Below are 27,005 nucleotides of genomic sequence, written 5' to 3'. Positions count from 1 at the left end.
AACTTTAACTTTTTTGGCGCAATTTACCAAAACTGCTATAAAACGGCAACTTTTTTTCTGCTGCAATTTCACCACAAGAGAATCCACAAAATTGTGAACACAGCTTTAAAACACCAATTCTACTTGGTTTTTCTCCAATCATAAAATGTAAAATTGTGCGCCGATTAACCCCTAAAGGTGATGAGATAGCAGAGATAAGAGTTGTAATGATCTCTTGTGATCTTCCTGCCGTGACATAGAAAAAAAAAAAAGTTATCGGCAAAACCTGCAGAGAATTCCATGTTAGGGTTAATAATTACCAAATGTTATTTCCGACTGGATATAGCGTGGAATGTGTTTTGCGCTTTATATATCTAGTTTGACCTCTGTATACAGTTACTGGAGCTTATGCAGAACAAAAGTAGAAAGCATTGCTTTTGTGGTGAGGGTGTGACGAGGGCAGATGGAATTATCCTAGGGGCAGATGACTTTTACCTTTGCGTTCGTGACGCCAGGGTGTGGTTTATCTTCTACACCACCCGAAGGAATACTGCTGGATCCTGGGCTTGGCACGGGGGCAAATAATGACTCCGACGCCGAGTTACGGAACAACGGCAGCTTTACTTAGACAGACAGATGTAACAGTCTATAGAGGTTGGTTGGTTGGTTGACTTCCGAGACCACAGGGCTTGGCTGGGGCTTATGGTGGACTGGGACAATTTGATGCACGGCCATGCTGACTTGAGACAGGTTGACTTTGACAGACTTGACTGAGACTGACTCTACCCCGTTTGTAGCTTACCAGGTTTTGACTTGGACCTGGGGGGTAGTGGACTCGTGGATCCGTGGCTGCGTGGTAGACTTTAGGCCTCTTCCGGACTCCAGACACACACCTAGGACTTGACCTTACTGCAACTCAGCTAAGCAGGAACTAAGAGAGTGAGCTTGCTCCACCCAGGGCTTATATGGGGGAGACTAGGAGGGGTCCTATAGGCCATCCTTAGGTCACATGGTCACTGGTACCTCACTGGGTTACAATCACATGACAACAGGTCTTAAAGGCATAACACATTTTATAGGCAACACACTATACAACACAGGCACTTAGGAATATACATAGGGTACAGGCGCAGGGCGGGCCCAGGGGTCACTGTATGGAGGCTGATTGACAGGGCAGCAAGGGTACGGGGGCACAACTCCTGTACTGGGCCACCGCACTTTTTAAACTGTGGACCTCAAGCTGTTGCAAAACTACAACTCCCAGCATTCCTGGACAGCCAACGGCTTTAACAGCTTCAGGTCCACAGTTTGGAGACCACTGGTATAAATAAAAAGACTGGTACTTTGCTAGGTCAGAATGCGTTGTTAGCTTCTACATGTCAACTGGAATGTCTCCCATTCACTGACAACAAGCAGAGATTTTGCAGATTGTACTATGGTTAAACTGATACATAAGAAAAGTATAAAAGCAGTGGTCTTTAAACTGCAAACCTCCAGCTGTTGCAAAACTACAACTCCCAGCATGCCCGGACAGCCAACGGCTGTCCGGGCATGCTGGGAGTTGTAGTTTTGCAATTCGGAGACCACTATTTGGAGACCACTATTATAAAGGAAAGACTAGTACTTTGATTTCCAGCATAAAAGGTACTATGTCACAAAGTGGTTTCTGTTTCTAGATGTCAACTGGAATGTCTCCTGTTCACTGACAGCAAGCAGAGATATTTCAGGTTGTTCTATGGTTAAACACACCTTCCCAGCTTACTGCATATGGAGCCAAAGTCTGAAGCCGATACGTGAGAAAAATATAAAGCAGTGGTCTCCAAACTGTGTACCTCCAGCTGTTGCAAAACTACAACTCCCAGCATGCCCGGACAGTTTGGAGACCACTGGTGTAAAGGAAAGACTGGTACATTGCTAATGCGTTTTCAGCTATTGGAATGTCTCCTATTCACTGACAGCAAGCAGAGATCTTACAGATTGTACTATGGTTAAATTTCATTCGCAGGACCGGACAGCCCCTTGCATTTCTGATCGGAGGCAGCAGTCAATCCCCGAATAAGTGTAACAAGCAGAATGGCAATAAATAGAACACCATAAACCAAATCTCAATTCCGAAAAACTCTGTTATTAACAAAGCAGCACATTTCTGTATCTGTTCATTACAAACAAATCCCAATAAACAGCAGATTAGGAAAGTACACTCAATTATTCTTCACAAATATCAACGTCGTTCTATTCCCCGTCGCCTCCGCTGTTTAGCATATCAATGACCTGGCTGACGGGAAAACGCATCTCTTGTCTTAAGCAACTGTATGTTAAAGGGGTACTCCGGTGGAAAACAACTTTTTGTAAATCAACGGGTGCCAGACAGTGACACAGATGTCACGATTCGGCTGGCTGGAGGTGGATCCTCTGTGCCAGAGAGGGATTGGCGTGGACCGTGTTGGTGGACCGGTTCTAAGTTGCTACTGGTATTCACCAGAGCCCGCCGCAAAGCGGGATGGACTTGCAGCGGCGGTAGCAACCAGGTCGTATCCACTGGCAACGGCTCAACCTCTCTGACTGCTGAGATAAGCGCGGTACAAGGGAGTAGACAAGAGCAAGGTCAGACGTAGCAGAAGGTCGGGGCAGGCGGCAAGGATCGTAGTCAATGGTAATAGCAGGAGGTCAGGAACACAGTAATGGTAAACACAGAAGGAAGCTTTCTCTAGGCACTAAGGCAACAAGATCCGGCAAGGAAGTGCAGGGGAAGTGAGGTAATATTGCCAGGGAGCAGGTGGAAACTAATGAGGGTGATTGGGCCAGGCACCAATCATTGGTGCACTGGCCCTTTAAATCTCAGAGAGCTGGCGCGCGCGCCCTAGAGAGCGGAGCCGCGCGCGCCAGAGCATGACAGCCGGGGACCGGGACAGGTGAGTGACTTGGGATGCGATTCGCGAGCGGGCGAATCGCATCCCCGCCGGCAATGTCAGTGCAGCGCTCCCGGTCAGCGGGTCTGACCGGGGCACTGCAGGGAGAGAAACGCCGCGAGTGCTTCGGGGAGGAGCAGGGACCCGGAGCACTCGGCGTAACAGTACCCCCCCCCCCTTAGGTCTCCCCCTCTTTTTGTCGGGATGTCGCTCCACATGGGACGAGGACATTGGGAGCGATTGTAGAGTCTCCTTCTGGGGGACAGTGAAGTCCTGGGTATACTCAAGAATGGCAGACAGGTCAGAAGGAGTGGGAATGGGGAGAGGGGGGGCAGAGGGTGAGGCTTGGCACGGGGCAGAGTGTCACCAGGACGGGGGCTATGAGGAGGCACGGCACAGTCCTGATAGGCCTTGGGGAGACCAGGCACAGGAGGAGACACTGAGGCTCGACAGACGGGGCTGGGAGCAGAAGTGAGGCATTTCTTGCAGCAAGCAGGACCCCAATTCTTGATCTCCCCGGTGGTCCAGTCAAGGGTGGGAGAATGATGCTGGAGCCATGGCAGACTGAGGAGGACTTCAGAGGTGCAGTTGGGCAAAACCAAAAATTCAATTTTCTCGTGATGCAGTCCAATGTTCATAAGCAGGGGCTCTGTGCGGTAACGCACAGTGCAGTGCAACTTGACTCCGTTGACCGAAGAAATGTAGAGCGGCTTGATGAGACGGGTCACCGGGATGCAGTACCTATCAAGCAAAGAGGCCAGAATAAAATTTCCAGAAGAACCAGAGTCCAAGCAGGCCACGGCTGAGAAGGAGGAGTTGGCAGAAGGAGAAATCCGCACGGGCACAGTGAGACATGGAGAGGCAGACTCCGTACCCAGAGACGCCACTCCCACGTGAGCTGGGTGCGTGCGTGCATTTTCCAGATGTGGAGGACAGATAGGGCAATCCACCAAGAAATGTTCGGTACTAGCGCAGTACAGACATAGATTTTTATCCCTACAGCGAGACCTCTCTTCAAGAGTCAGGCGAGACCGATCCACTTGCATAGCCTCCTCGGCGGGAGGCACAGGGGTACATTGCAAGGGATACTGTGAGAGAGGTGCCCAGGGATTAAGGTCTTTTTCCTGGCGGAGCTCCTGGTGTCTTTCAGAAAAACGCATGTCAATGCGGGTGGCCAAATGGATAAGTTCATGCAGGTTGGCAGGAATCTCTCGTGCGGCCAGCACATCTTTGATGTTACTGGATAGGCCTTTTTCAAAGGTCGCGCAGAGAGCCTCGTTGTTCCAAGATAATTCGGAAGCGAGAGTACGAAATCGGATGGCGTACTCGCCTACTGAAGAATTACCCTGGACCAGGTTCAGCAAGGCAGTCTCGGCAGAAGAAGCTCGGGCTGGTTCCTCGAAGACACTACGGACTTCAGCGAAGAAGGAGTGTACAGTGGCGGTGACAGGGTCATCGCAGTCCCAGAGCGGTGTGGCCCAAGACAAAGCCTTCCCAGACAGGAGACTAACCACGAAAGCCACCTTCGACCGTTCTGTAGGAAATTGGGCCGACAACATCTCCAAATGTAGGGAACATTGTGACAGGAAACCACAGCAGAGTCTAGAGTCCCCATCAAATTTGTCCGGCAGGGACAAGCGGAGGTTAGGAGCGGCCACTCGCTGCGGAGGAGGTGCAGGAGATGGTGGCTGCTGTTGCAGCTGCTGTAGCTGCGACTGAAGTTGCTGTAACATGGTGGACACTTGCGACAGCTGGTGACTTAGATGGGTGATCTGTCCGGATTGCTGGGCGACCACCGTGGTGAGGTCGGCGACAACTGGCAGGGGGACCTCAGCGGGATCCATGGCCGGATCTACTGTCACGATTCGGCAGGCTGGAGGTGGATCCTCTGTGCCAGAGAGGGATTGGCGTGGACCGTGTCGGTGGACCGGTTCTAAGTTGCTACTGGTATTCACCAGAGCCCGCCGCAAAGCGGGATGGTCTTGCAGCGGCGGTAGCAACCAGGTCGTACCAGCTCAACCTCTCTGACTGCTGAGATAGGCGCGGTACAAGGGAGTAGACAAGAGCAAGGTCAGACGTAGCAGAAGGTCGGGGCAGGCGGCAAGGTTCGTAGTCAATGGTAATAGCAGGAGGTCAGGAACACAGTAATGGTAAACACAGAAGGAAGCTTTCTCTAGGCACTAAGGCAACAAGATCCGGCAAGGAAGTGCAGGGGAAGTGAGGTAATATAGCCAGGGAGCAGGTGGAAACTAATTAGGGTGATTGGGCCAGGCACCAATCATTGGTGCACTGGCCCTTTAAATCTCAGAGAGCTGGCGAGCACGCGCCCTAGAGAGCGAAGCCGCGCGCGCCAGAGCATGACAGCCGGGGACCGGGACAGGTGAGTGACTTGGGATGCGATTCGCGAGCGGGCGCGTCCCGCTATGCGAATCGCATACCCGCCGGCAATGTCAGTGCAGCGCTCCCGGTCAGCGGGTCTGACCGGGGCACTGCAGGGAGAGAAACGCCGCGAGCGCTTCGGGAAGGAGCAGGGACCCGGAGCGCTCGGCGTAACAACAGATTTGTAAATGACTTCTATTTAATAATCTTAATCCTTCCAGTACTTATCAGCTGCTGTATGCTCCACAGGAAGTTGTGTAGTTCTTTCCAGTCTGACGCAGTGCTCTCTGCTGACACCTCTGTCCGTATCAGGAACTGTCCAGAGCAGGAATAAATCCCCATTGCAAACCTCTCCTGCTCTGGACAGTTCCTGACACGGACAGAGGTTCAGCAGAGAGCAATGGGTGTCAGATAGAAACGAACAACTCAACTTCCTCTGGAGCATACAGCAGCTGGTAAGTACTGGAAGGATTAAGATAATTAAACAGAAGTTATTTACAAATATGTATAACATTCTGCCACCAGTTGATGTGACAACATTCTTTTTCCTCTGGAGTACCTCTTTAAGAAGAAGCAGGGCAAAGGAAAGCTGCAGAGAATGGTGGTCCTCCCTACATTTGAAGGGAACCTGTCACTCAACTTATTTATTTTGAATTTTTTTTATTTGCATTGTTTTTAATTAATTTAGATTTTTTTCTGGTTTAATAGTTTTATACACTTTTGAGAACAAGAAAATATAAAAAATAAAAACATTGTGCAACAACTACATGAGGGAAGCTTTCGGGTTCCAAATAACAAAGGTTTAATTTAGATTTTTAAAGGGGTACTCCTGCGCTAAGACATCTTATCCCGGGGGACTGATTGTAACGGGGTGCTGCGTGCAAGATTACGGGGGTCCCCCGCGATCAGGCATCTTACCCCCTTTGGATAGGGGGTAAGATGTCTTAGCGCCAGAGTACCCCTTTAAGCCCTTAAAGGGGTACTCCACCCCTAAACATGTTATCCCCTAGATGTCTGATTGCCGCGGATCAGGCAGCTGTGATCCCCCCCCACACACACAATCTCCGGCGCAGCACCCCAGTCATCTGGTGCACAGAGCAAACTTGTTGTGTACGTGGTGATACCAAATATGTTTATTTCTTTTTTTTATTTTTTACATTTTTTTTATTTTTAACAGGGGGAAATGGGGCTTATTCACATTTATAAAAACTTTTTTTTATTTTTTATTTAACTTTTTTTTTTTTAGTACCCATTTTTTTGACTGCTAATACTATTCCAGTGCTATGCATAGGCATTACATTGATCAGTGTTATCTGTGATCTTCTCTGGTCTGCCTTCTTGAAGAGCAAAGAAGTAGAAGATCTCTTAACTCATTGGACCCCCATGATTGCAACTTGGGTGGCCGGATAAGTCTAACCCCCCACCCACCCACCCAGTGGTGATCAGCATGGATCATGGATATAGCGAGGAAAAGGTGTGACCTTAGTGCATGCGCTCGGAAGTCCAGAGAGATCTCACAGCAGAGTCATGGAAGTGAATTAAGTTCAAGCTTTATTATTTCATAGCAGCAATAACGCGTTTCGGGGTGTACATACCCCTTCTTCAGATTGACAGATTCAATCTGTCAATCTGAAGAAGGGGTATGTTCTGAGCGCCTGCACTAAGATCACCTTTTACTCGTTATATCCAGTCTACATACAGGATCTTCCTCTGGATTCATCCTGAGACCTGTGGACTTGCACAGAATCCTCCTCTTACCTCAGATTGAGGTTACATGAGTATTTAATATACGCTCCAGGTGAGCGGCCATCACTAGACCCCTTACCCACCCCCACTTTTTGTGGGGTACTTCTTGTCTCCCAGGGTAATATATTAGGCGCATCTCTTGGGCCTCTCCTTTTTTTCTCTTTTCACAGCATTGATCTTGGCATCTAAGGTATTAATGGCGAGCATCAGCATGATCACTTTCAACGGAATTGGACTCCAATAAGCTATCAAAATGGGTTTCACCAAAGTGGACAACCAGTCAAAATTTTTGTTAAAGGGGTACTTTGCTGCTAGATATCTTATCCCCTATCCAAAGCATAGGGGATAAGATGTCTGATCATTCCTTGTGATGTCATGCCAGACTCCCTTCATTCATATCTATGGGAGGGGGCGTGTCATCTGACACGCCCCCTCCCATAGATATGAATGGAGGGGGCGTGACGTGTTGTAACGAGGGACGTGGTTGTGACTGTGTCATCACAATCACAGCCTCCGGCTCTGAGTGTTGGAGCACCGGAGCACCTCTTTAATGTGGGATGTTACTTTTATGTCAAAGCTTTGTTTAAAGGCGTACTCCACTGTCCAGCAATCGGAACCTTTAGTTCCTAACACTGTGTGCGTGCTTTGGGGGTCGGTCACGCCCCCTCGTGACGTCAGGTCACGCCCCCTCAATACAAGTCTATAGGAGGGGGCATGGCAACCATCACACCCCCTCCCATAGACTTAAATGGAGTGGTATGACCTGACGTCACGAGGGGGCGTGGCCGACCCCCGCAGCATGCACACAGTGTTCTGAACTAAATGTTCGAAAATGCTGGTCAGTGGAGTACCCCTTTAAGCTGTAAGAAATATAGTCCCTAATATAGTATTTGTTTTAGGCCAAGTAAGTAACCCAGCCTTTGCATAATACAAAGAGTAGAGTAGCCGAGAAACTCCTATAGGAGATTCTTAATAAAATGACACTTTTATTCTATGTGCAGAATCATCAGAGCCGACTGTTCAGCCATCTAGATGCCACGAATTCATCACTGGCAACAAGATGGATGAATGGCGTCAAAGAAATCACGAAAACATTACTAAGAAGCCTGAAGACTCAAAACGTAAGACAAGTCGTCCCAAGGATCATTCTTCAAAAACTGGCAAGGATTCAAAATCACCTTGATGGCCCCAAATAAGAATAATTTACCGGATCTGATAATGGAGACTTCTCCGGAGAAGAGGAAGATCATCATCTCTGATTAATAAAAGACACTATGAAAGCGGAATGAATAGGGAATATATGCAATGTACCCGTGAAGTCAGTGTTTATGATGACATATAAAAGGCCAATAAAATAATATAAAAATTAGGAAATTTATCTACTCGGAAAAATGATGAAAACTCGATGGAATATCCATCAATCATTTGCATTCCAGTGGAAAAGTACATTCATAAAAGTCTACAATATGATGTAGCGAATGCAATTGTTCTTGTCCTGTATTATGAAATGTTCAGTCACCCAAAAATAAAATTGGTATTTTAACTGGCTTATAAATTTTTTTTTATTCCTTGTTATTTATTTTACCTTTTAAAGGGGTACTCCACTATAAAAACAACATTTTTTAAATCAACTGGTGCAGGAAAGTTAAACAGATTTGTAATTTACTCTTATTAAAAAAAAATCTTAATCTTTCCAGTACTTATCAGCAGGAAGTTCTTCTCTTTTGCATTTCCTTTCTGTCTGACCACAGTGCTCTCTGCTGACAACTGTCCAGAGCAGGATAGATTTTATATGGAGATTTGCTCCTACTCTGGACAGTTCCTAAAATGGACAGAGGTGTCAGCAGAGAGCACTGTGGTCAAGCAGAAAGGAAATTCAAAAGAAAAGAATTTCCTGTGGATCATACAGGAGCTGATAAGTACTGGAAGGATTACGATTTTTAATAGAAGTAATTTACACATCTGTTTAACTTTCTGGCACAAGTTGATTTAAAAAAAATGTTCCCCTTTAAAGAGGACCTGTGGCCAACCCAAAAATAATGACATCGCATTTTTACTAAATTAATCAGGATGCCCCAATCACACATCTTTTTACAGTTTCTTGATACACCCTTTCTTTCCTGAGATATGAGGATTTATAGTTTGTCTGACAGTTCTGCAAATCAGTCAGATGGGCGTGATTTCATTTTAATAACGGGAGTGATTATTGGGTGATGAGTGGGATTTTACAGACAGGGGGTGTGTATTAAGCATACACGCCCCCCTCAATGTACAACATTCACACCCCCTGACTGTATACTCCCATCACTTGGTAGCCACTCCCATTATTAAACTTAGCTTAACGCCCATCTGACTGATTCCATGAATTGTCAGACAAATTATAAACCCTCATATCTCAGGAACTGAAGAGCGTATCAAGAAACTGTGAAGAGGTGTGTGATCGGGACCACCTAAGTTAAGTAAAATCTTATTTATTTAGGGTTGGCCACAGCTCCCCTTTAAGTAGCAAGAACCCTAAAGCTGCTGTCTACAGATGGACAACTCTTCCTTTTGGGGTATGGCTAATATGAGATAGTCTTGTCTCTTTGGAGGAGAGATCATTGGCATACAGATGCAGTTCCCGCCATCATGAGCAGGGCAGCACTACATCATGGTACTGCAGCACTACATCATGGTACTGCAGCACTACATCATGGTACTGCAGCACTCGATACAGTGATACAGTGGTCCCTCAACATACGATGGTAACCCGTTCCAAACGGACCATCGTTTGTTGTAACCATTGTATGTTGAGGGATCCATCCAATGTAAAGTATAGGACAGTGGTCTACAACCTGCAGACCTCCAGATGTTGCAAAACTACAACACCCAGCATGCCCGGACAGCCGTTGGCTGTCCGGGCATGCTGGGAGTTGTAGTTATGCAACATCTGGAGGTCCGCAGGTTGAAGACCACTGGTATAGGAAGCTGTACTCACCTGTCCCCGTTCGTCACCGCTACCCTGGATGTCGCCCTACATCGCTGTCGCCGCGTCCCCGGCTGTCCCTGATGCTCCGGCAAGGCCTCTGCTTCCCTGGCATCCTTGTTCTCAGTCGCCGCTCTCCGTCGCCGCCATCACGTCTCTACGCACGCCGCTCCTATTGGATGACGGGACGGCGTGTGCAGCGACGTGATGACGACGATGAAGAGCGCCGGAGATGGAGGGGATCCCAAAGAGGACACGCCGAAGCCCCGAGGACAGGTAAGTGATCGTCAGCGGACCACACGGGGCACCGTCAATGGCTATCCGGTGGCAGCTGAAGCAGTCTGCGCTGCCGGATAGCCGTTTATGCGATGGCCCCGACATACAAAAGCATCGTATGTTGATGCTGCCTTCAACATGCGATGACCTCTGAGAGACCATCGTATGTTGAAATGATCGTATGTCGGGGCCATCGTAAGTCGGAGTTCCTGCTCCTGTAACTACACTCCTATTGTTGTATTGTATTGAAAATAGTTATGAAAGGGTCTGAAGACTTTCTGAAAGCATTGTTAGTCTCCAGTAGTGTTGCTCGCGAATATTCGCAATTCAAATTTTATTCGCATATATAGCGCTATATATTCGTAATTACGAATATTCATTTTTTTTGTTTTTTTTCACAGTACACATCACAGTGATCATCCCTCTCTGCTTCCAGCTTGTGTGGTGTAAAGAAGGCTGTAATACTACTGTGTGAGACTGGCGTGCGAATTTTTGCTTATGCTAATTTTTGTATATGCTAATTTTCGCATATGTTAATTTTCGCATACGCGAATTTTTCGCATATGCGAAAATAAAACGAGAATATTACGAATATGCGAATTTAGGGAATATATGACGAATATTCATCCATATATTCGCGAATATTCGCGAATTCGAATATGGCCTATGCCGCTCAACACTAGTCTCCAGGCACCACTAAGTCTCTTCAATGAGAATCAATACCCCAATAACCAAGATGCCTTCTAAATTATAATCAGCATAGCTAAAAAATATTCAAGGTTTGCACTCGGCATTGTTATCCGCAGACAAAGTTATGTTGAATTATTACATACAAAAACAATTCTGACTTATTCTCGTTTAGTTGGGATTTTAAGAAAATTAATTATACTGGAATATGAGCAAGATACGAAATTACAAGAACATTGGAAAATCTTCCAGAAGAGACGTCTTCATTAATTAGAGAAATGTTCTCCGCAAAAGAAAGAGAGACAATGTTCCAGTCCTTAAGATAATTAACTCTTTAAGGCCTTGTTCATATCGGAGCGGAAGGTTCCGCTAGAAGCCTCTGTCGTATGGGATAAATCTTTGGACACGGTAGCACAGCATACAGCAATATTTTGTTGGGTAAAATTCCAGACACCATAACAGAAAGTTAAAGTTTTTTGTTTTTTTTAAATCAACTGGTGAAAGAAAGTTAAACAGATTTGTAAATTACTTCAATTTTAAAATCGTAATCCTTCAGGTACTTATCCGCTGCCGTATACTACAGAGGAAGTTCTTTTCATTTTTAATTTCCTTTCTGCCTGACCACAGTGCTCTCTGCTGACACCTCTGTCTATTTTAGGAACTGTCCAAGGTACAAGCAAATCCCCATAGCAAACCTATCCTGCTCTGGACAGTTCCTAACATGGACAGAGGTGTCAGTAGAAAGCACTGTGGTCAGACAGAAAGGAAATTCAAAAAGAAAAGAATTTCCCGTGGAGCATACAGCAGCTGATAAGTACTGAAAGGATTAAGATTTTTAAATAGAAGTAATTTACAAATCTGTTTAACTTTCTGGCACCAGTTGATAAAAAAAAAAATATGTTTTCTGGTGGAGTACCCCTTTAACTGACCCCATTATAGTCACTTAAAGGGGTATTCCAGGAAAAAAATTAATATTTTTTTTTTATATGAACTGGCTCCAGAAAGTTAAACAGATTTGTAAATTACTTCTATTAAAAAATCTTAATCCTTTCAATAATTATTGGCTGCTGAAGTTGAGTTGTTTTCTGTCTGGCAACAGTGCTCTCTGCTGACATCTCTGCTTGTCTCGGGAACTGCACAGAGTAGAAGAGGTTTGCTATGGGGATTTGCTTCTAAACTGGGCGGTTCCCGAGACACGTGTCATCAGAGAGCACTTAGACAGAAAATAACAACTCAACTTCAGCAGCTCATAAGTACTGAAAGGATTAAGATTTTTTAATAGAATTAATTTACAAATCTGTTTAACTTTCTGGAGCCAGTTGATTTATAAAAAAAAGTTTTTTCCTGGATAACCCCTTTAAGTGTCTGTCAGTGTCCAGCATGCAGTGGACCTGGTACTCACATGATTTTCGTTGTCCTTCACCTACAGATATACAGGGAGATTTATCAAAACCTGTCCAGAGGAAAAAGTTGCTGAGTTGCCCATAGCAACCAATTAGATCGCTTCTTTCATTTCTCAGAGGCCTTTTCAAAAATGAAAGAAGTGATCTGATTGGTTGCTATGGGCAGCTCAGCAACTTTTCCTCTGGACAGGTTTTGATAAATCTCCCCCATAGTTCCTGACAACTAGATAGTAGTGGCACTACATCATGATAGCACAGTAAACGGCAATGCATACAGCAACCAACTGCCACATACGCCATGCCAGCTCTTGCATCCAGCTTGGTGAATGTGAGTTGAGCGGCAATGCATTCAGTACTGTATGCACTGCCGCTTATGCACATTACTGTCATATTTGTCAGGCCAGTTCTTGCTCAAGACCAAGTGAATGTGAGGTGATGTATGCAGTACTATATGCTAGGGATGTAAGAAAAAATCGATTCTCGCGATAATCGCGATTTTTCATTTGCCGATACAGAATCGATTCAAAATATTTTTGAATCGATTCTTTTAGGGATGTGAAATTTTTATCTGCGGACGCCCGTATCTTACCTGCCAACGAGCCCGCGGAGCTCCGGTACAGGTGTTCGGTCCCCGGGCTGTATTCTTCTTACTTCCTGTTAGTCCGGCACGTCACATGGAGCTTCAGCCTATCACCAGCCGCAGCGATGTCCCGCCTCTGCTGGTGATAGGCTGAAGCTCCATGTGACGTGCCGGACTAACAGGAAGTAAGAAGAATACAGCCCGGGGACCGAACACCTGTACCGGACTGTACCGGAGCTCCGCGGGCTCGTTGACAGGTAAGATAAAGTGCGTTTTATTTTATTTTGCAGCCCGGACGGGATAACATGAGAAAAGTGTGCACCGGAGTACTAGATCGCCGCTGTCAAAGCTGACAGCGGCGTCTATTGGGATCTATGAATGCTCCCAGGTGGGCGATATATCGCGATATATCGCGATGTATCGTCACCTAGACGGTATCGCGATATATCGGGATATATCGAATCGCCACACTGGTATCGCGATTCGAATCGAATCGCCAAATTCTTGGCGATTCACACCCCTACTATATGCACTGTTACATACGTCAAGCCTACCCCTGCACCCAGCCCAGTAAATGTGAGGTGAGCGGCGATGCATATCGTACTGTATGCACTGTCACGTATGCCGAACCTGCCACTCACGCACCATACTGTCACGTCTGCCAAACCAGCTGTTGCATTCAGCCTGGTGAACGGCGATGAATGCAGTACTATATGCACGGTACGAAGACAGCTGGGTGGCACTACTACTCAGGCGTCACACTCTATGCAAAAATGCCCTTCAACGAAAACTCCGGGAGAGGGAAAATATATTGGGGGTGTAAATGACAAAAAATAAAAAAACAAAAAGCAACAATATGTCAAAAAACAAAAGAAATGATGCCAATGGCACTCACCCATAAAAACGTTTACTTTGTTTCTTCATTTAAGACGCATCGGCAGACAGTCGGCAATCGAAGGTCTGGGAACCACATCATCCGATGCTGAGTAGTGAGAAAATCGGCGGCAGTTTCACGGTCAAACACCCGCTTCCTCCGGCCGAGGCCGGAGGAAGCGGGTGTTTGACCGTGAAACTGCCGCCGATTTTCTCACTGCTCAGCTTCGCCTGATGTGGTTCCCAGACCTTCGATTCCCGACTGTCTGCCGATGAGTCTTAAATGAAGAAATAAAGTAAAAGTTTTTATGGGTGAGTGCCATTGGCATTGTTTCTTTTGTTTTTTTGCAGTACTATATGCATTGCTGTTCACGCACCTCACTGTCATACTTGCTGGGACGCCCAATCTGGTTATTGTGAGTAACGTGTACTAGCAGCCGCTAAATTTGTGTTTGATAGGAACGTGAACAAGGCCTAATACATAAGTAAACAATTGGAAGGTGGAGATGTTTACGGAGGTGGTTGAGGTTTTGAGTTTTGGTCTTAGGAGGTAAGTTATCAAAAAAAAGTTATATTAATATGTATATTGTGAGAAGGTGAAAGGCATCGTGGTGGATGGGCGATATGTGTCACCAAGGCTCCTGGCCTTGGTGAAGTAAGAGCTGGTATTTAGTCAGTGTCTGTGCTGCGATGCAGACTGACGCTATGGCTGTAGTATGGCTGGAAGGCCAATCCGGGACGGCTCAAGTGCAGGGTGGGGGTCATTCCACACAATCCAGGCCGCTTATTGTTGGCCTTAAAGACAACCTGTTTCACCAGCTGAGGGGGATTTGCTAGTTGCAGCTCAGACTGCTAGAGAGAGCTGAGAGTGGAGTTCTTCCCTGCATTTGCTCTAAGGTTGGAAGCTGGTAAACAGCCTGCCTGGAGGCCTGGAAAAGACATGCTTGGTGCCGCATGGCACGAACTCAGGTGTGAACAAACACCTAAGGAATACAGGTGGACTTTTGTTATGTTTTCCTTTCTTCTGCGTTTAAAGACTGTTTGCTGTGTGCCAAGTGTGAATAAAACACTGAACTTTGATTTGAAAAGTACTGTTTCCTTGCCTCTAAACTGCAACCGCACCTATCTGCAAGAGCGAGTCATCACAATATATATACTATTTTGTTGTAATAGTTAAATACTGAATAATGGAAAACAGGATACCGCAACCTGCGGTTTCAAAATGCGGTGTACCCGGCGCTCTTCCTCGGTCACTGGGTTACTCCTCTCGATCACAGAGGGAGAATGTCCAAAGTATATTTGAAAAGACACTTAACATTTAACGACAGGTACCAGAGGATGACGCATTTCGAGGGGCGGGACCCCCTCTTTGTCAGATCAGACCTCGAAACGCGTCATCCTCTGGTACCTGTCGTTAAATGTTAAGTGTCTTTTCAAATATACTTTGGACATTCTCCCTCTGTGATCGAGAGGAGTAACCCAGTGACCGAGGAAGAGCGCCGGGTACACCGCATTTTGAAACTGCAGGCTGCGGTATCCTGTTTTCCACTGTCCAAACCGTCCAGGAGCTTCCCTAGGACGGAGTGGTGCCGGCGGCCCTCCTGGGTCCCCACACGAGGATATCTGCCCACTGCCTTGGCGCGAAGTGCTTCATGGTGTTGTACTCACAGTGCAACACCACAAGGTGAGCAGAACCATTATAGTTTTCCACTAATTTTTGTTGGCAAGGGTAACGGCACACTGCTGCGCCTTGTATCTCTGCTTCCTTTTCATATTGTCTATCTCCATAAAAACTGAATAAAGCATATTTAAACAATAATTTACAATACACGTCAGCTAAGGAAATACATAGCGGTGATGTAAGCTAAGTAGCACGGTAGTCTAGTGTACTGTTCATGACGTACCTGATCTCTCAGACGTTCCTGGTGTCCCATTATTGCGGTGGCATGATGAGGGTATTTGTACTTGAGGTGCTCCAAAAAGGCTTCCCTCTTCCTGTCCATATCTGATGTCTGCATTCCCAAGATTTCTTTTGAACTCCGCGGCCCACCTACTGTGTGTCTCCTGGGTATATTCCGCCCCGCTCTGGATGGGTTAGGGCTGTTTCCATTAGATAGACTCTCTTTTGACTGGCGACATTCTGTATCATCTAAGGAGCCTCCAAAGGTGTTGTTTTTTGTCTGACCTGAAAAATATATATAAGTAAATAACATAACGTTAAAAAGAACATATCAAGGACCCTTAAGCAAAACATGTAATATGGTTACCTAGCTATTACATACTATTTGTAGTACTGCTCTCCTAGGCCCATGGTACATTCCCTCTATATTTTTTCTTACATATTCCAGAAATATACAAACATGTACAACTACTTCCAAAACAGTGCCACATCTGTCCACAGGCTGTGTTTAGTATTGCAGGTCAACCCCACTCACTTTACTGGAGAAGGGCTGCACCTGCCACTTTCCAGCTACAGTGATTAAAACACCAAATTAACTAGCCCCCCCCCCCCCCCCGACATGTTTCACTCTGTAGAGCTGCCTCAGAAATATGTCAGAGGGGCTAGTTGATTTGGTGATGACCTCTAAGGAAGCCTTATGGAGTGAAACATGTCAGAGGGGCTAGTTGATTTATTGAAGACCAAAGTTCTACATGTCAGGGGGGCTAGTTGATTAGGTAACAATCTCAGAGGAAAATCTATGGAGCAAAACATGTCAGGGGAGCTAGCTTATTTGTTGAGGTCCTCTGAGGAAGCTCTAAGGAGTAAAACATGTCGGGGCTATTTGATTTGGTGAGGACTTCTGAGATAGCTCTATCAAGCGAAACATGTCGGGGGGGGGGGGGGGGGGGAGGGGGTTAGTTGACTTGGTGATGACCTCAGAGGAAGCTCTCCAGAGCAAAAAATGCAGGTGGGCTAGTTGTTTGGGTGAAGACCTCTAAGGAAGCGATATGGAGTGAAGCATGTCAAGGTGGCAAGTTGATTTGGTGATGACCTCTGAGAAAGCTCTACGAAGCAAAACATGCCGGTGGGCTAGTTGTTTGGGTGAAGACCTCTAAGGAAGCGATATGGAGTGAAACATGTCAGGGGGGGCTAGTTGATTTGGTGATGACTTCTGAGGAAGCTCTACGAAGCAAAACATGCCAGTGGGCTAGTTGTTTGGGTGAAGACCTTTAAAAAAGTGATATGGAGTGAAACATGTTAGGGGGGGAGGGGCTTGCTGATTTGGTAATGACCTATGAGGAAGCTCTGTAGAGCGAAACATGTTAGGGGGTCTAGTTGATTCGGTGTGGAATTGGTGAAGCTCTATGGAGTAAAACATGTCAGGGTGCTAGCTGTTTGGGGAGGACCTCTGAGGAAGCTCATCTGAGCAAAACATGTCGGGGGGGGGGGGGGGGGGCTAGTTGATTTGGTAGGGACCTCTGGGGAAGGTCTACGGAGCAAAACATTTATCTTTATTATTATTATTATTATGAATAATAATATTATTATTTTCCATTTTAATTTCCTTTAAACACAGTATTACTAGAGGTGACTACAGTAGGTTTTCAGTCAGCCAAGCTTCACAGACATGCAGAGATCCTGTTCTGTTGAGACAGGAAGGCAGTGTTTCTAAACCAGGGTGCCTCCAGCTGTTGCAAAACTACAACTCTCAGCATGTCCGGACAGCCGAAGGCTGTCCGGGCATGCTGGGAGTTGTAGTATTGCAAATCCCATCAATAACACAATGTTTTGTACAGCACACTGCCGGCAAATGCATAGTTAATAGGATTGCGCCTCCCGCAACTGAATGACTTGGACATCGCCAGCGTAGAATGTCAACAATCGGCTTTTTTCGCCCCCCTATGAAATGATGTTATGTGGCCTTAAGGGAAAACACGGTGAAATATTTATCCCCACACTATGGCAGCCACATTCCGTATCCTGTTTAAATCACACAAGTAAAAACATTGCTGGAACTAAAACAGAAGTGCAGAGAGTAAGTGAATCCCCCGCTTCCAAATATATCCCAGGCTGGAGGCCCTCCAAAAGTCTATAAATTCACCACTAATCCTCTCCACTATTTGTTTGCTGTGGATTAGTTCAATGCAGATGTAGCAGAGCTGAAGGTCACTATACAGGCATTTCCATGTACAGTAAAGTCCATACATCCTGGGGTCGTCTTCTTCTAGGAACAGTATATGGACCGGGGGAGTAGGTCAGTGACCGTATCCATAGACACATAGTAAGAGCGTGTAGGACTAGAGCTGTTGCAAAACTACAACTCCCAGCATGCCCGGACAGACTGGAGACCACTTCACTAGTGGTTTCCAAGTGGTTTGATCCTCTAAAATAGTGTTTTCCCAACCAGAGTGCCTCCAGCTGTTGTAAAACTACAACTCCCAGCAAGCCCGGACAGCCTTTGGCTGTCCGGGCATGCTGGGAGTTGTAGTTTTGCAAAAGCTGGAGGCACCCTGGTTGGGAAACACTGATCTAAAAGATACAATCAAATCCCCTCTACCCCAATGCTTATATATTTTGTTTAAGATGCATGGGTTTTTAGGGGTTAATACATTTTTAGCGACCCGAGCTCTCTTTTTTTTAAATTTATTCTTTTGTTCTAGATAAAACGCTCTAAATCTCTTATTCTCTTCACCCAGCTGTCTGGTTATATAATAAAACTCCAGAGCAGTGGTCTCCAACCTGCGGACCTCCAGATGTTGCAAAACTACAACTCCCAGCATGCCCGGACAGCCGCTGGAGCTCCACAGACTGGAGACCACTACACTAGTGGTTTCCAAGTGGTTTGATCCTCTAAAATAGTGTTTTCCCAACCAGAGTGCCTCCAGCTGTTGCAAAACTACAACTCCCAGCATGGGCATGCTGGGAGTTGTAGTTTTGCAACAGCTTGAGGCACCCTGGTTGGGAAACACTGCTCTAAAAGATACAACCAAATCCCCTCTACCCCAATGCTTAGATATATTGTTTAAGATGCATGGGTTTTTAGGGGTTAATAAATTTTTAGCGACCCGAGCTCTCTTTTTTTATTTATTTATTCTTTTGTTCTAGATAAAACGCTCTAAATCTCTTCTTCTCTTCACCCAGCTGTCTGGTTATATAATAAAACTCTAGAGCAGTGGTCTCCAACCTGCGGACCTCCAGATGTTGCAAAACTACAACTCCCAGTATGCTGGTGGTTGTAGTTTTGCAACATCTGGAGGTCCGCAGGTTGGAGACCATTGCTCTAGAGGGAATCGCATGAAAATTTATGGAGACCCAAAAAAAGTCAATAACAAATCTGTATGCAGCAAGCTCCCCCTAGTGGTGACAAAAAAATTATTAATTTAACTCCATGAGGCAGATTTACCAAAATGGGTACCTAATCCTTATGACACAGTTACATAGGTTGTAAGGTTAAAAAAAGACAAGAGGCCATCAAGTTCAACCAAAAACCCTACTGTGCTGACCCAGAGGAAGGCAAAAATCCCCCCACGAGGCTGATGCCAATTGCCCCATGCTATACCCATGCGAGGTAAAATTCAACGAAAACCTGTACAACTTTAGTGCAGTTTGACACATCTTATTTTCAACACATTAGCCCTCAATTAATATGAGTGGAGTGTAGTTAACTTTGTGTGTGTGTGGGGGGGTGTGGGGTCCCAATAGGTATTTTTCCACTGTATTTACTATTTTTCTCTACTGTGTGTGTGTGTATTATATACGGTATATATATATATATATATATATATATATATATATATATATATATATATATATATAATATATAGGGAAAAAAACAACAAATTTACTATGTGGTGGATTTGAGCTCTAAAGAACCCAAAAGCTCAGAGCATATGTAAATATATATAAATAATAGATGATATATATATATATATATATATATATATATATACACACACACATAGTGGCCCTCATTTACTATTGCAAACCCTACATGTTTTGTCGGGTTGTGCGCCAGATTCTGTCCCATTGCACCAGAAATTCTTTCTGTGACAGAATTTGCACCAGAATTGAAAAAACCCCGACTAAGGCTGGGTTCACACCGCGTTTTGTTAAATACGGTTCCCGTATACGGCTGGGAGGAGGGGGCGGGGCTTAATCGCGGCGCCCGCACTCAGCCGTATTCGGGAACCGTATTTAATGCATGTCTATGAGCCGACCGGAGTGAACCGCAGCCTCCGGTCGGCTTCGTTTTCGGCCGTATGCGGTTTCCCGACCACAGGCAAAAACGTGGTCGACCACGGGCGCAGCGATAAAGGCCCGCAGCCCTCCTCCCAGACGTATACGGGAACCGTATTTAACAAAACGTGGTGTGAACCCAGCCTAACTCTCCATTTTGCTAAGAAAACCCTGAAAAAGGGGCCTGGCTGCCGAGCAAAGGGGGCATGGTCTCTGAAAAGGGGCGTGTTCCTGACATTTTCACAAAAACCCAAACATACTTACTAAGGTTTCCACATAAAATGTGGTGGATTTGAGCTGAGGAAAACCAGACAGATCAGATCATGTGTAAAAAAAGGAAAATGTAGGGAAAGTGGAAAATGTAGGGAAACCTTAGTAAATATCGTAGAAAATAAATTGTAGGGAATTAAAACCCACAAAGAAACCTACACAACACTCTTAGTAAATAAGGGCCAATATATTTACCTATGCTCTGAGCTGTCGGGTTCTTTAGAGCCCAAACCCACCGCATTTTATGTGGGAGCATTAGTAAATTTGTTGTTTTTTTCCCAGAAAATGTTGGGGACATGGCACTTTTTTGTAGACACGCCCCTTGACCTGAAGGCCACACCGCTTTTTGGGGGTTTCTGAGTAAAGTGAAGAGTTAGTAGGGTTTTTTAGATTTTTTCTATTATTATTCTGGCGCACGACACATGGGACACAAAAAAACCTACAAAATCTAATTGTGAAAGTCTTAGTAAATATGGCCCATTGACTACTTGTTTTGGGCTCTGCTTCCACCTCAAACAACAAGGAGGCATGATTAGACGGTAAGAGACTTGGGTCCATTGGGAGGAGGCATAGTGTTTGCTATTGGTTGGCTAGGAGTAGTACTGTTACAGCCCCTAGTGCTTAGTGTAGCTTCGGGGCTTCACAGGATAGTTCCGCACTCCTTAGGCTGGCACAGCAAAGGGGAACTGCATGGTGGTGACAGATGGCGATAAGTCCCAGATGTGGACAGTCTTTGGTGTTGCTGATGCAGATAATAAACTATACACAGAGGAAGAAGAATGATAACACAGTCTTTAGAATTGGGAATTCCCTTGAGGGGTATGAGGTAGGAATCTGGGGTCTCTTTATTACTCTTTTGAACTTTGTCAGACTCCAGTCCCAATGTTGTCTCTCTCTCTCTCTCTGGCTTCCAGCAGATACTTGATAAAATAGGAAGTCCTCGAGTTGAGCTACAATGCCGACTGTAAAGTGCAGGTCGTTTGTATAATCTGCCCAACCCTATCTGTAATGCTTTATAATTAGACTTTGTTTTATGATGTGTGCAGGAATGTTAGAGTAGAGTGTGGTATGATGTATAGTGTATGGACACCCGTGCTGTATGTTGTACTGTCATTCTATGTATGGTAATTGTGCTAACTTATTTTGTGCTGCTTCCTAACCTGTGCTACATTGCAGTACAATGCATGTATGTTTATGATGATTCATTGCTAATAAAGTTAGTTTCAATCAAAAAAGGTCCTTTGGATAATCTGCAGCTTGGCAGCAACAATGCCTCTAGGCCTGGCTTGAAGCCAAGGTCTAGTGTGTTATTAGTCTCCTGTACAACTTCAATTTCTGTAGAACTCTTATCTTCTCCCTCCATAATGTGGACTGTGATAGACGTTCTCAGTAGAACTTGATGTGCCCTAAAAGATGCCAGTTAAACTTAATATACTGGCCCTTTAATATACATACTACGAGTCAAAGATGATGGAGCTCATTCACATTTGCTGTTGATCTCTGGTAAAGGAACATCAGTCGGAAAGACATGAGTTGAGCGGGAAAAAATAGTACTCAAAAATGTCCTCAACTCCTGCACATGCGGAAGGACCCCATTCAAGTCAATGGGATCCGTCGGGACCGGGTGTTGTCAGTTCTGCTCCAACCCGTCTGGACCCATTCGGTGTAAAAAGAAAGAGCCGAACAGACCCAGAACGGGATGGATGGGTAGATTGATAGATAGATAAAATAAAAGAGATATTTTTTATGAAGCGTTTATACTTTGTAATAGTTGATGATATATTCGTATGTATAACCTAAGTACAGAGCTATTTTCCAGCAAAGTAATTTGACTTTAAAGGGGTATTCCAGGAAAAAAACGATATATATATATATATATATATATATACAGTATATATATATATATATATATATATATATATATATATATATATATCAACTGGCTCCAGAAAGTTAAACAGATATGTAAATTACTTATATTAAAAAATCTTAATCCTTTCAATAAATATCAGCTGCGGAAGTTGAGTTGTTGGTTTCTGTCTGGCAACAGTGCTCTCTGCTGACATCTCTGCTTGTCTCGGGAACTGCACAGAGTAGAAGAGGTTTGCTATGGGGATTTGCTTCTAAACTGGGCGGTTCCTGAGACACGTGTCATCAGAGAGCACTTAGACAGAAAAGAACAACTCAACTTCAACAGCTCATAAGTACTGAAAGAATGAAGATTTTTTTAATGGAAGTAATTTACAAATCTGTTTAACTTTCTGGAGCCAGTTGATATATATATAAAAACATTTTTTTTCCTGGATAACCCCTTTAAGATTATTTATTAGCTGCCGCAGTGTGATTCGGGCACATCTTCATGCCCTCTAAGCCACAAAAAACTACGGCTCATTGTGTGTCAATATCCTGTACCGCCGCACTGTGTTCTCCCTGCGTTTCCTCTCCGGCATCAGCGATGGTTAACAAGCCAGAGCAATGACCTCCAGCATCAATGTCTTCACCCCCCAGCATCAATGTCACATGTTTTCCTTGTGGTAAACAGCATGAAGACTGTCTGAGGTCGTACAGTGGATCTCTGGAGAATTCTGAAGAGTCACAAGACTTAACGGTATGAAGCCGCTTCATTTACATCCGCTGCTATTAACATTCCCAAACCTTCCTGGATTATATGAATATCTGAGATTAAATGGTAATTCTCAGACTATTTATTGTGCTAAACATAGTAAACTTTGTGTAATTCATTTCCCTAACTCTATTGTCAACCTGAAATGGCTGATAACATAGAAAAAAACGTTTTCGCAGTCGTCTTTAGAAATAAGTCCAAAAGTAATTATGTAAGGTTCCATTTTTTGAAAATATTCCTACGTACGGTATGTTTTTGAGTGACAGCTGTAGCGTCCAATCAGGAGACCGTTATAGTTAAAAAGACGAGCAAGGGAAGCTCAATGCAGATAGCTATGGCTCCTATCAAGAAGATCCCGCCTCCTGGACACTTGCGGTAGCAGCGGCCAGGACAACATGTTTCTCGGTCATGTGGGTTGCATGACTGCATCACAAGGTATCATTCCACAACCCTCCCCAACCTCTGTAAACATTTGTCAGCAGCTACATAGTTACGTAGTATGGTTAAAAAAAAAAGACACATGCCCATCAAGTTCAACTAATAAGGGGACGAGATGGACAAAGGGAAGGGGTATGGGTGGAGGGCTCAAATATTCTGGCACACTCCCTTTATAATGTGGTTATTTATGTTAATGGGACACTCTGGACTAGACAGATACAATATGTAATGCAAAAATAAGAAGAAAACAGTAGCCAGCACTCACCATTCAGGGGTCATTTATTGCAGGAATCGGTGCATGTACACAACTTCGACGAGCAAGGTATGGGGAGCAGGGGTCTCGGGACAGCAATGTTTCTTGAGAGGTGCGCGAAACATTGCTGTCCCGAGACCCCTGCTCCCCATACCTTGCTCGTCGAAGTTGTGTACATGCACCGATTCCTGCACTAAATGACCCCTGAATGGTGAGTGCTGGCTGCTGTTTTCTAATTTTTTGCAATTTCACTCTCTGATCGGCAACGTGCACCGCCTCAATCAGGGCAGGTGTTTGAAGATCGGCATTCGATCCTGGTGATCACTGAGACTACTAGTGGTGTATGTGCCTGTGTATTTCTGTCTCAAAGAAATACACTATGTAATGCCTAGTGCAGGTCCCTCAGGGGCGGAGCATGACACGAGGATTCTCTCCTTGGTGAAATTTGAATCTTTCTGTCACTCACCACCTCCTATATTCATGCACTAGAAATAACAGAGTTGAGGAAATAAGGGGTATGGATTGCCTTTGGTTTATACCAATAGGAGACATAGTTCTCACCTACCAGGTAGCTACTTAGGGCCCTATTACACGGGGCAATTATTGGCCAAACATACTGGCGATACCGATACTGCCGTGTCTAATATTTTGGCCAACAAACTAGCAAACGATCCCTTTGAATCATAGACTAAGTTAGACAAAGTAAGTTCATAGCACCAACGTGAATAATGCACTCACCGCTTAAAGGGGTACTCCGGCGCTAAGACATCTTATCCCCTCGTGTAAAGGTGAATGAAGGAATCACACCAAGGTATATAACTCACCAATATAGTGTTTTAACAAATTGTATTTCAGCAATTGACATGTTCTCCTTATAACTATTATTTCAGTGAAGGAAACACACAACACTTGCACTATATTCCCTTGTGCTATTTTGGGGAAATAGGAGAACTTAGGAAATAGTCCCTTTATATATGTGTGGTGGCCCAGTATGGGAGTTGTTACCCCGTACCCTTGCTGCCCTGTAAGGCAGCCTCCCTGCAGTGTCCCCTCCCCCCCCCCCCCCTACATCTGTTCTACTGTAATTGTATATTATCCCCTTTGTTATGTATATAAGAATGTTGTATCTTTAAGAAAGGTTAACATGTGATCACCAGTTGTCATGTGAGTTGTCATGTGATTGTTACCCAGGAGGAATCAGTGACCAGGTGACTTAAGGGTGACCAATGGGAACCCACCAGAGTCTCCCCCCATAAAATCCCTGAGTGTGTGTGGAGCCATAGGAGTCTCAAGTCAAGTCTACAGCCACAAGCTACAAGTCTACAAGTATGCTAAAGTCACAGCTTAGTCTGTCTCCAGTCAAGTCATCTATTGTCAAGTCAACGTGGCCTGCACTAAATTGTCCTAAACCACTGCAAGTCCCAGCAAGACCAAGGTCTCTAAAGTCACTGGTCACCTCCATGGGCCCGGCTAGACTGTATAGACTGTATCATCCGTCACTCAGTAAAGCTACCATTGTCCGTAACTTGGTGTCGGAGTCATTATTGCCCCCCGTGCCTAGCCCAGGATCCAGTGGTATACCTTTGGGTGGTATTGAGGATAAACCACACCCTGGCGTCACGAATACAAGGGGTTAATGCCATCTGCCCCTAGGGTAACTACGGTATCTGCCCTGCATCTCACACCCCATACCACATATGTACCTGAATATGTTTGTTTAGAGTGGGTATAACCTGATGGGGATGGTAATGGCAGATATATCCGCACAGTCAATGTTGACACGAGTCAAACTAAACAGCAGAGTTCAAAGGTCACCGAGCACAAAGCCTGAGAAAGTCTATCACTTTATAAGTTGCTGTTTGTGCGGCGCTGAACCATAAATATATAAAACACACAAGTATTTACACAACAGACGGCGGCGGGGGCACAATAGTGTAATGTAATAGGAGCGGGAGGAGTTCTCTATCTGTTGGGTTTATGTGTAAACTGTTTTTATAGGCTACGACGCTACTGACACGGAGTGCTATAGAACTGTGTGCGGAGGATATATTCCTACGTATATCCCTGGTCTGAAGAGCTTACAGTTCATTCATTGAGGAGGCCATTAGGGAGGACTCACCTCAGGGTCAAACTTTTGCGTCTTGTTCGGGGGATATAGGAGATCTCATAATCAATTGGTGAACAATAATAATAATAAGAATAAAAAAATAAGAATAAAAATAAAATAATAATACTATGGTTTTTGTTGGTGTCACATTAAGTAAACATAATATAAAGTTCACAATAATAAAATAGTCGTCTTGAGTACATTACATAAATTGTCAGTATGATTCCAATGATACCAAACTTTAATAATTTTCGTTTAGCTTTATGGTTAAAAAAATAATAATAATAATAATTGATTCATTACAATGTTAACTTTTTTTAAGTTTTCCACCTACAGAAATGTGTTAGGGTTCGTCCCAGTGGCGGAACCCCTCCGATGTAACATCTTATTCCCGATCCTTTGGAGGTAAGACCTCAGGCTTTCCTAGCAACTAATGATTACATCATGGGGGGGGGGGGGGGGGGGCTATGGGACCACTAGACACGAGGGAATAGAGGTATTTAATGTTTAAATGCCGTGATCTGTATAGATCACGGTATTTAACCAGTTAAATGGCAGATAGCACAGTGATCTCCAATGTCCGTCATTACCAACAGATGTCAGCTGCTGATTGCAATGGACATCTCCCGGTTATGACGTGCACTCGACCCGCAGGTCCGCGTAATGTCCGCGCACCCGACCCATGACGTACATGTATGTCATGGGTCAGGAAGAGAATAACGTAACTTAATGCTCCAGGGCATACATTTATACATACATTACATGTAGGTAAATGTATGCCCTGTGCCCTTAGGTTGAAGGGGTTAAAGGGGTACTCCGAAGGGGGGGGGGGGGGGAATTCTGAAATCAACTGATACCCGAAAGTTATACAGATTTGTAAATTATTTTTTGTTTAAAAATCTTAATCCTTCCAGTACTTATCAGCTGCTAAATGCTTCAGAGGAAGTTGTGTAGTTCTTTCCAGTCTGACCATAGTGCTCTCTGCTGCCACCTCTGTCCAAGTGAGGAACCATCCAGAGCAGGAGAGGTTCACTATGGGGATTTGTTAATGTTCCAGACAGTTCCTGATACGGACAGAGGTGGCAGCAGAGAGCACTGTGGTCAAACTGGAAAGAACTAGGCGTGTTACGGGTACTGGATATACTGTAAGTACTGTATATGAAGTCAGGATGCAAGAACAGGATATGAGGCGGGATGGGATATGAGGACGGGATATAAGGTCGAGATATGAATACGGGATATACAGTAAGGATGGAATATGAGGATGGGATATGAGTTCGGGATATGCGGACAGGATATGAGGTTGGGATATGAGGACAGGATATAAGGACAGGATATA

At 44.9% G+C, this 27,005-nt stretch overlaps 1 protein-coding gene across 8 annotated transcripts in view; it reads right to left on the bottom strand.

Annotated features, from left to right (window-relative positions):
* KIAA1217 (KIAA1217 ortholog) overlaps positions 1-27,005 on the bottom strand; it is a 692,495-nt gene that overhangs the window by 343,481 nt on the left and 322,009 nt on the right. For all 8 annotated transcript variants that reach the window (XM_056519293.1, XM_056519300.1, XM_056519289.1 and 5 more), the window contains exon 2: positions 15,702-15,982. In XM_056519293.1, the coding sequence (XP_056375268.1) occupies positions 15,702-15,982 (281 nt within the window). The remainder of the gene's footprint in view (positions 1-15,701; positions 15,983-27,005) is intronic.

The sequence above is a fragment of the Hyla sarda genome, chromosome 5, assembly GCF_029499605.1.
Source record: "Hyla sarda isolate aHylSar1 chromosome 5, aHylSar1.hap1, whole genome shotgun sequence".
Lineage (NCBI taxonomy): Eukaryota > Metazoa > Chordata > Amphibia > Anura > Hylidae > Hyla > Hyla sarda.
The sequence above is the reverse complement of the archived record's forward strand: the minus strand, read 5'-3'. Positions and strand labels throughout refer to the sequence as shown.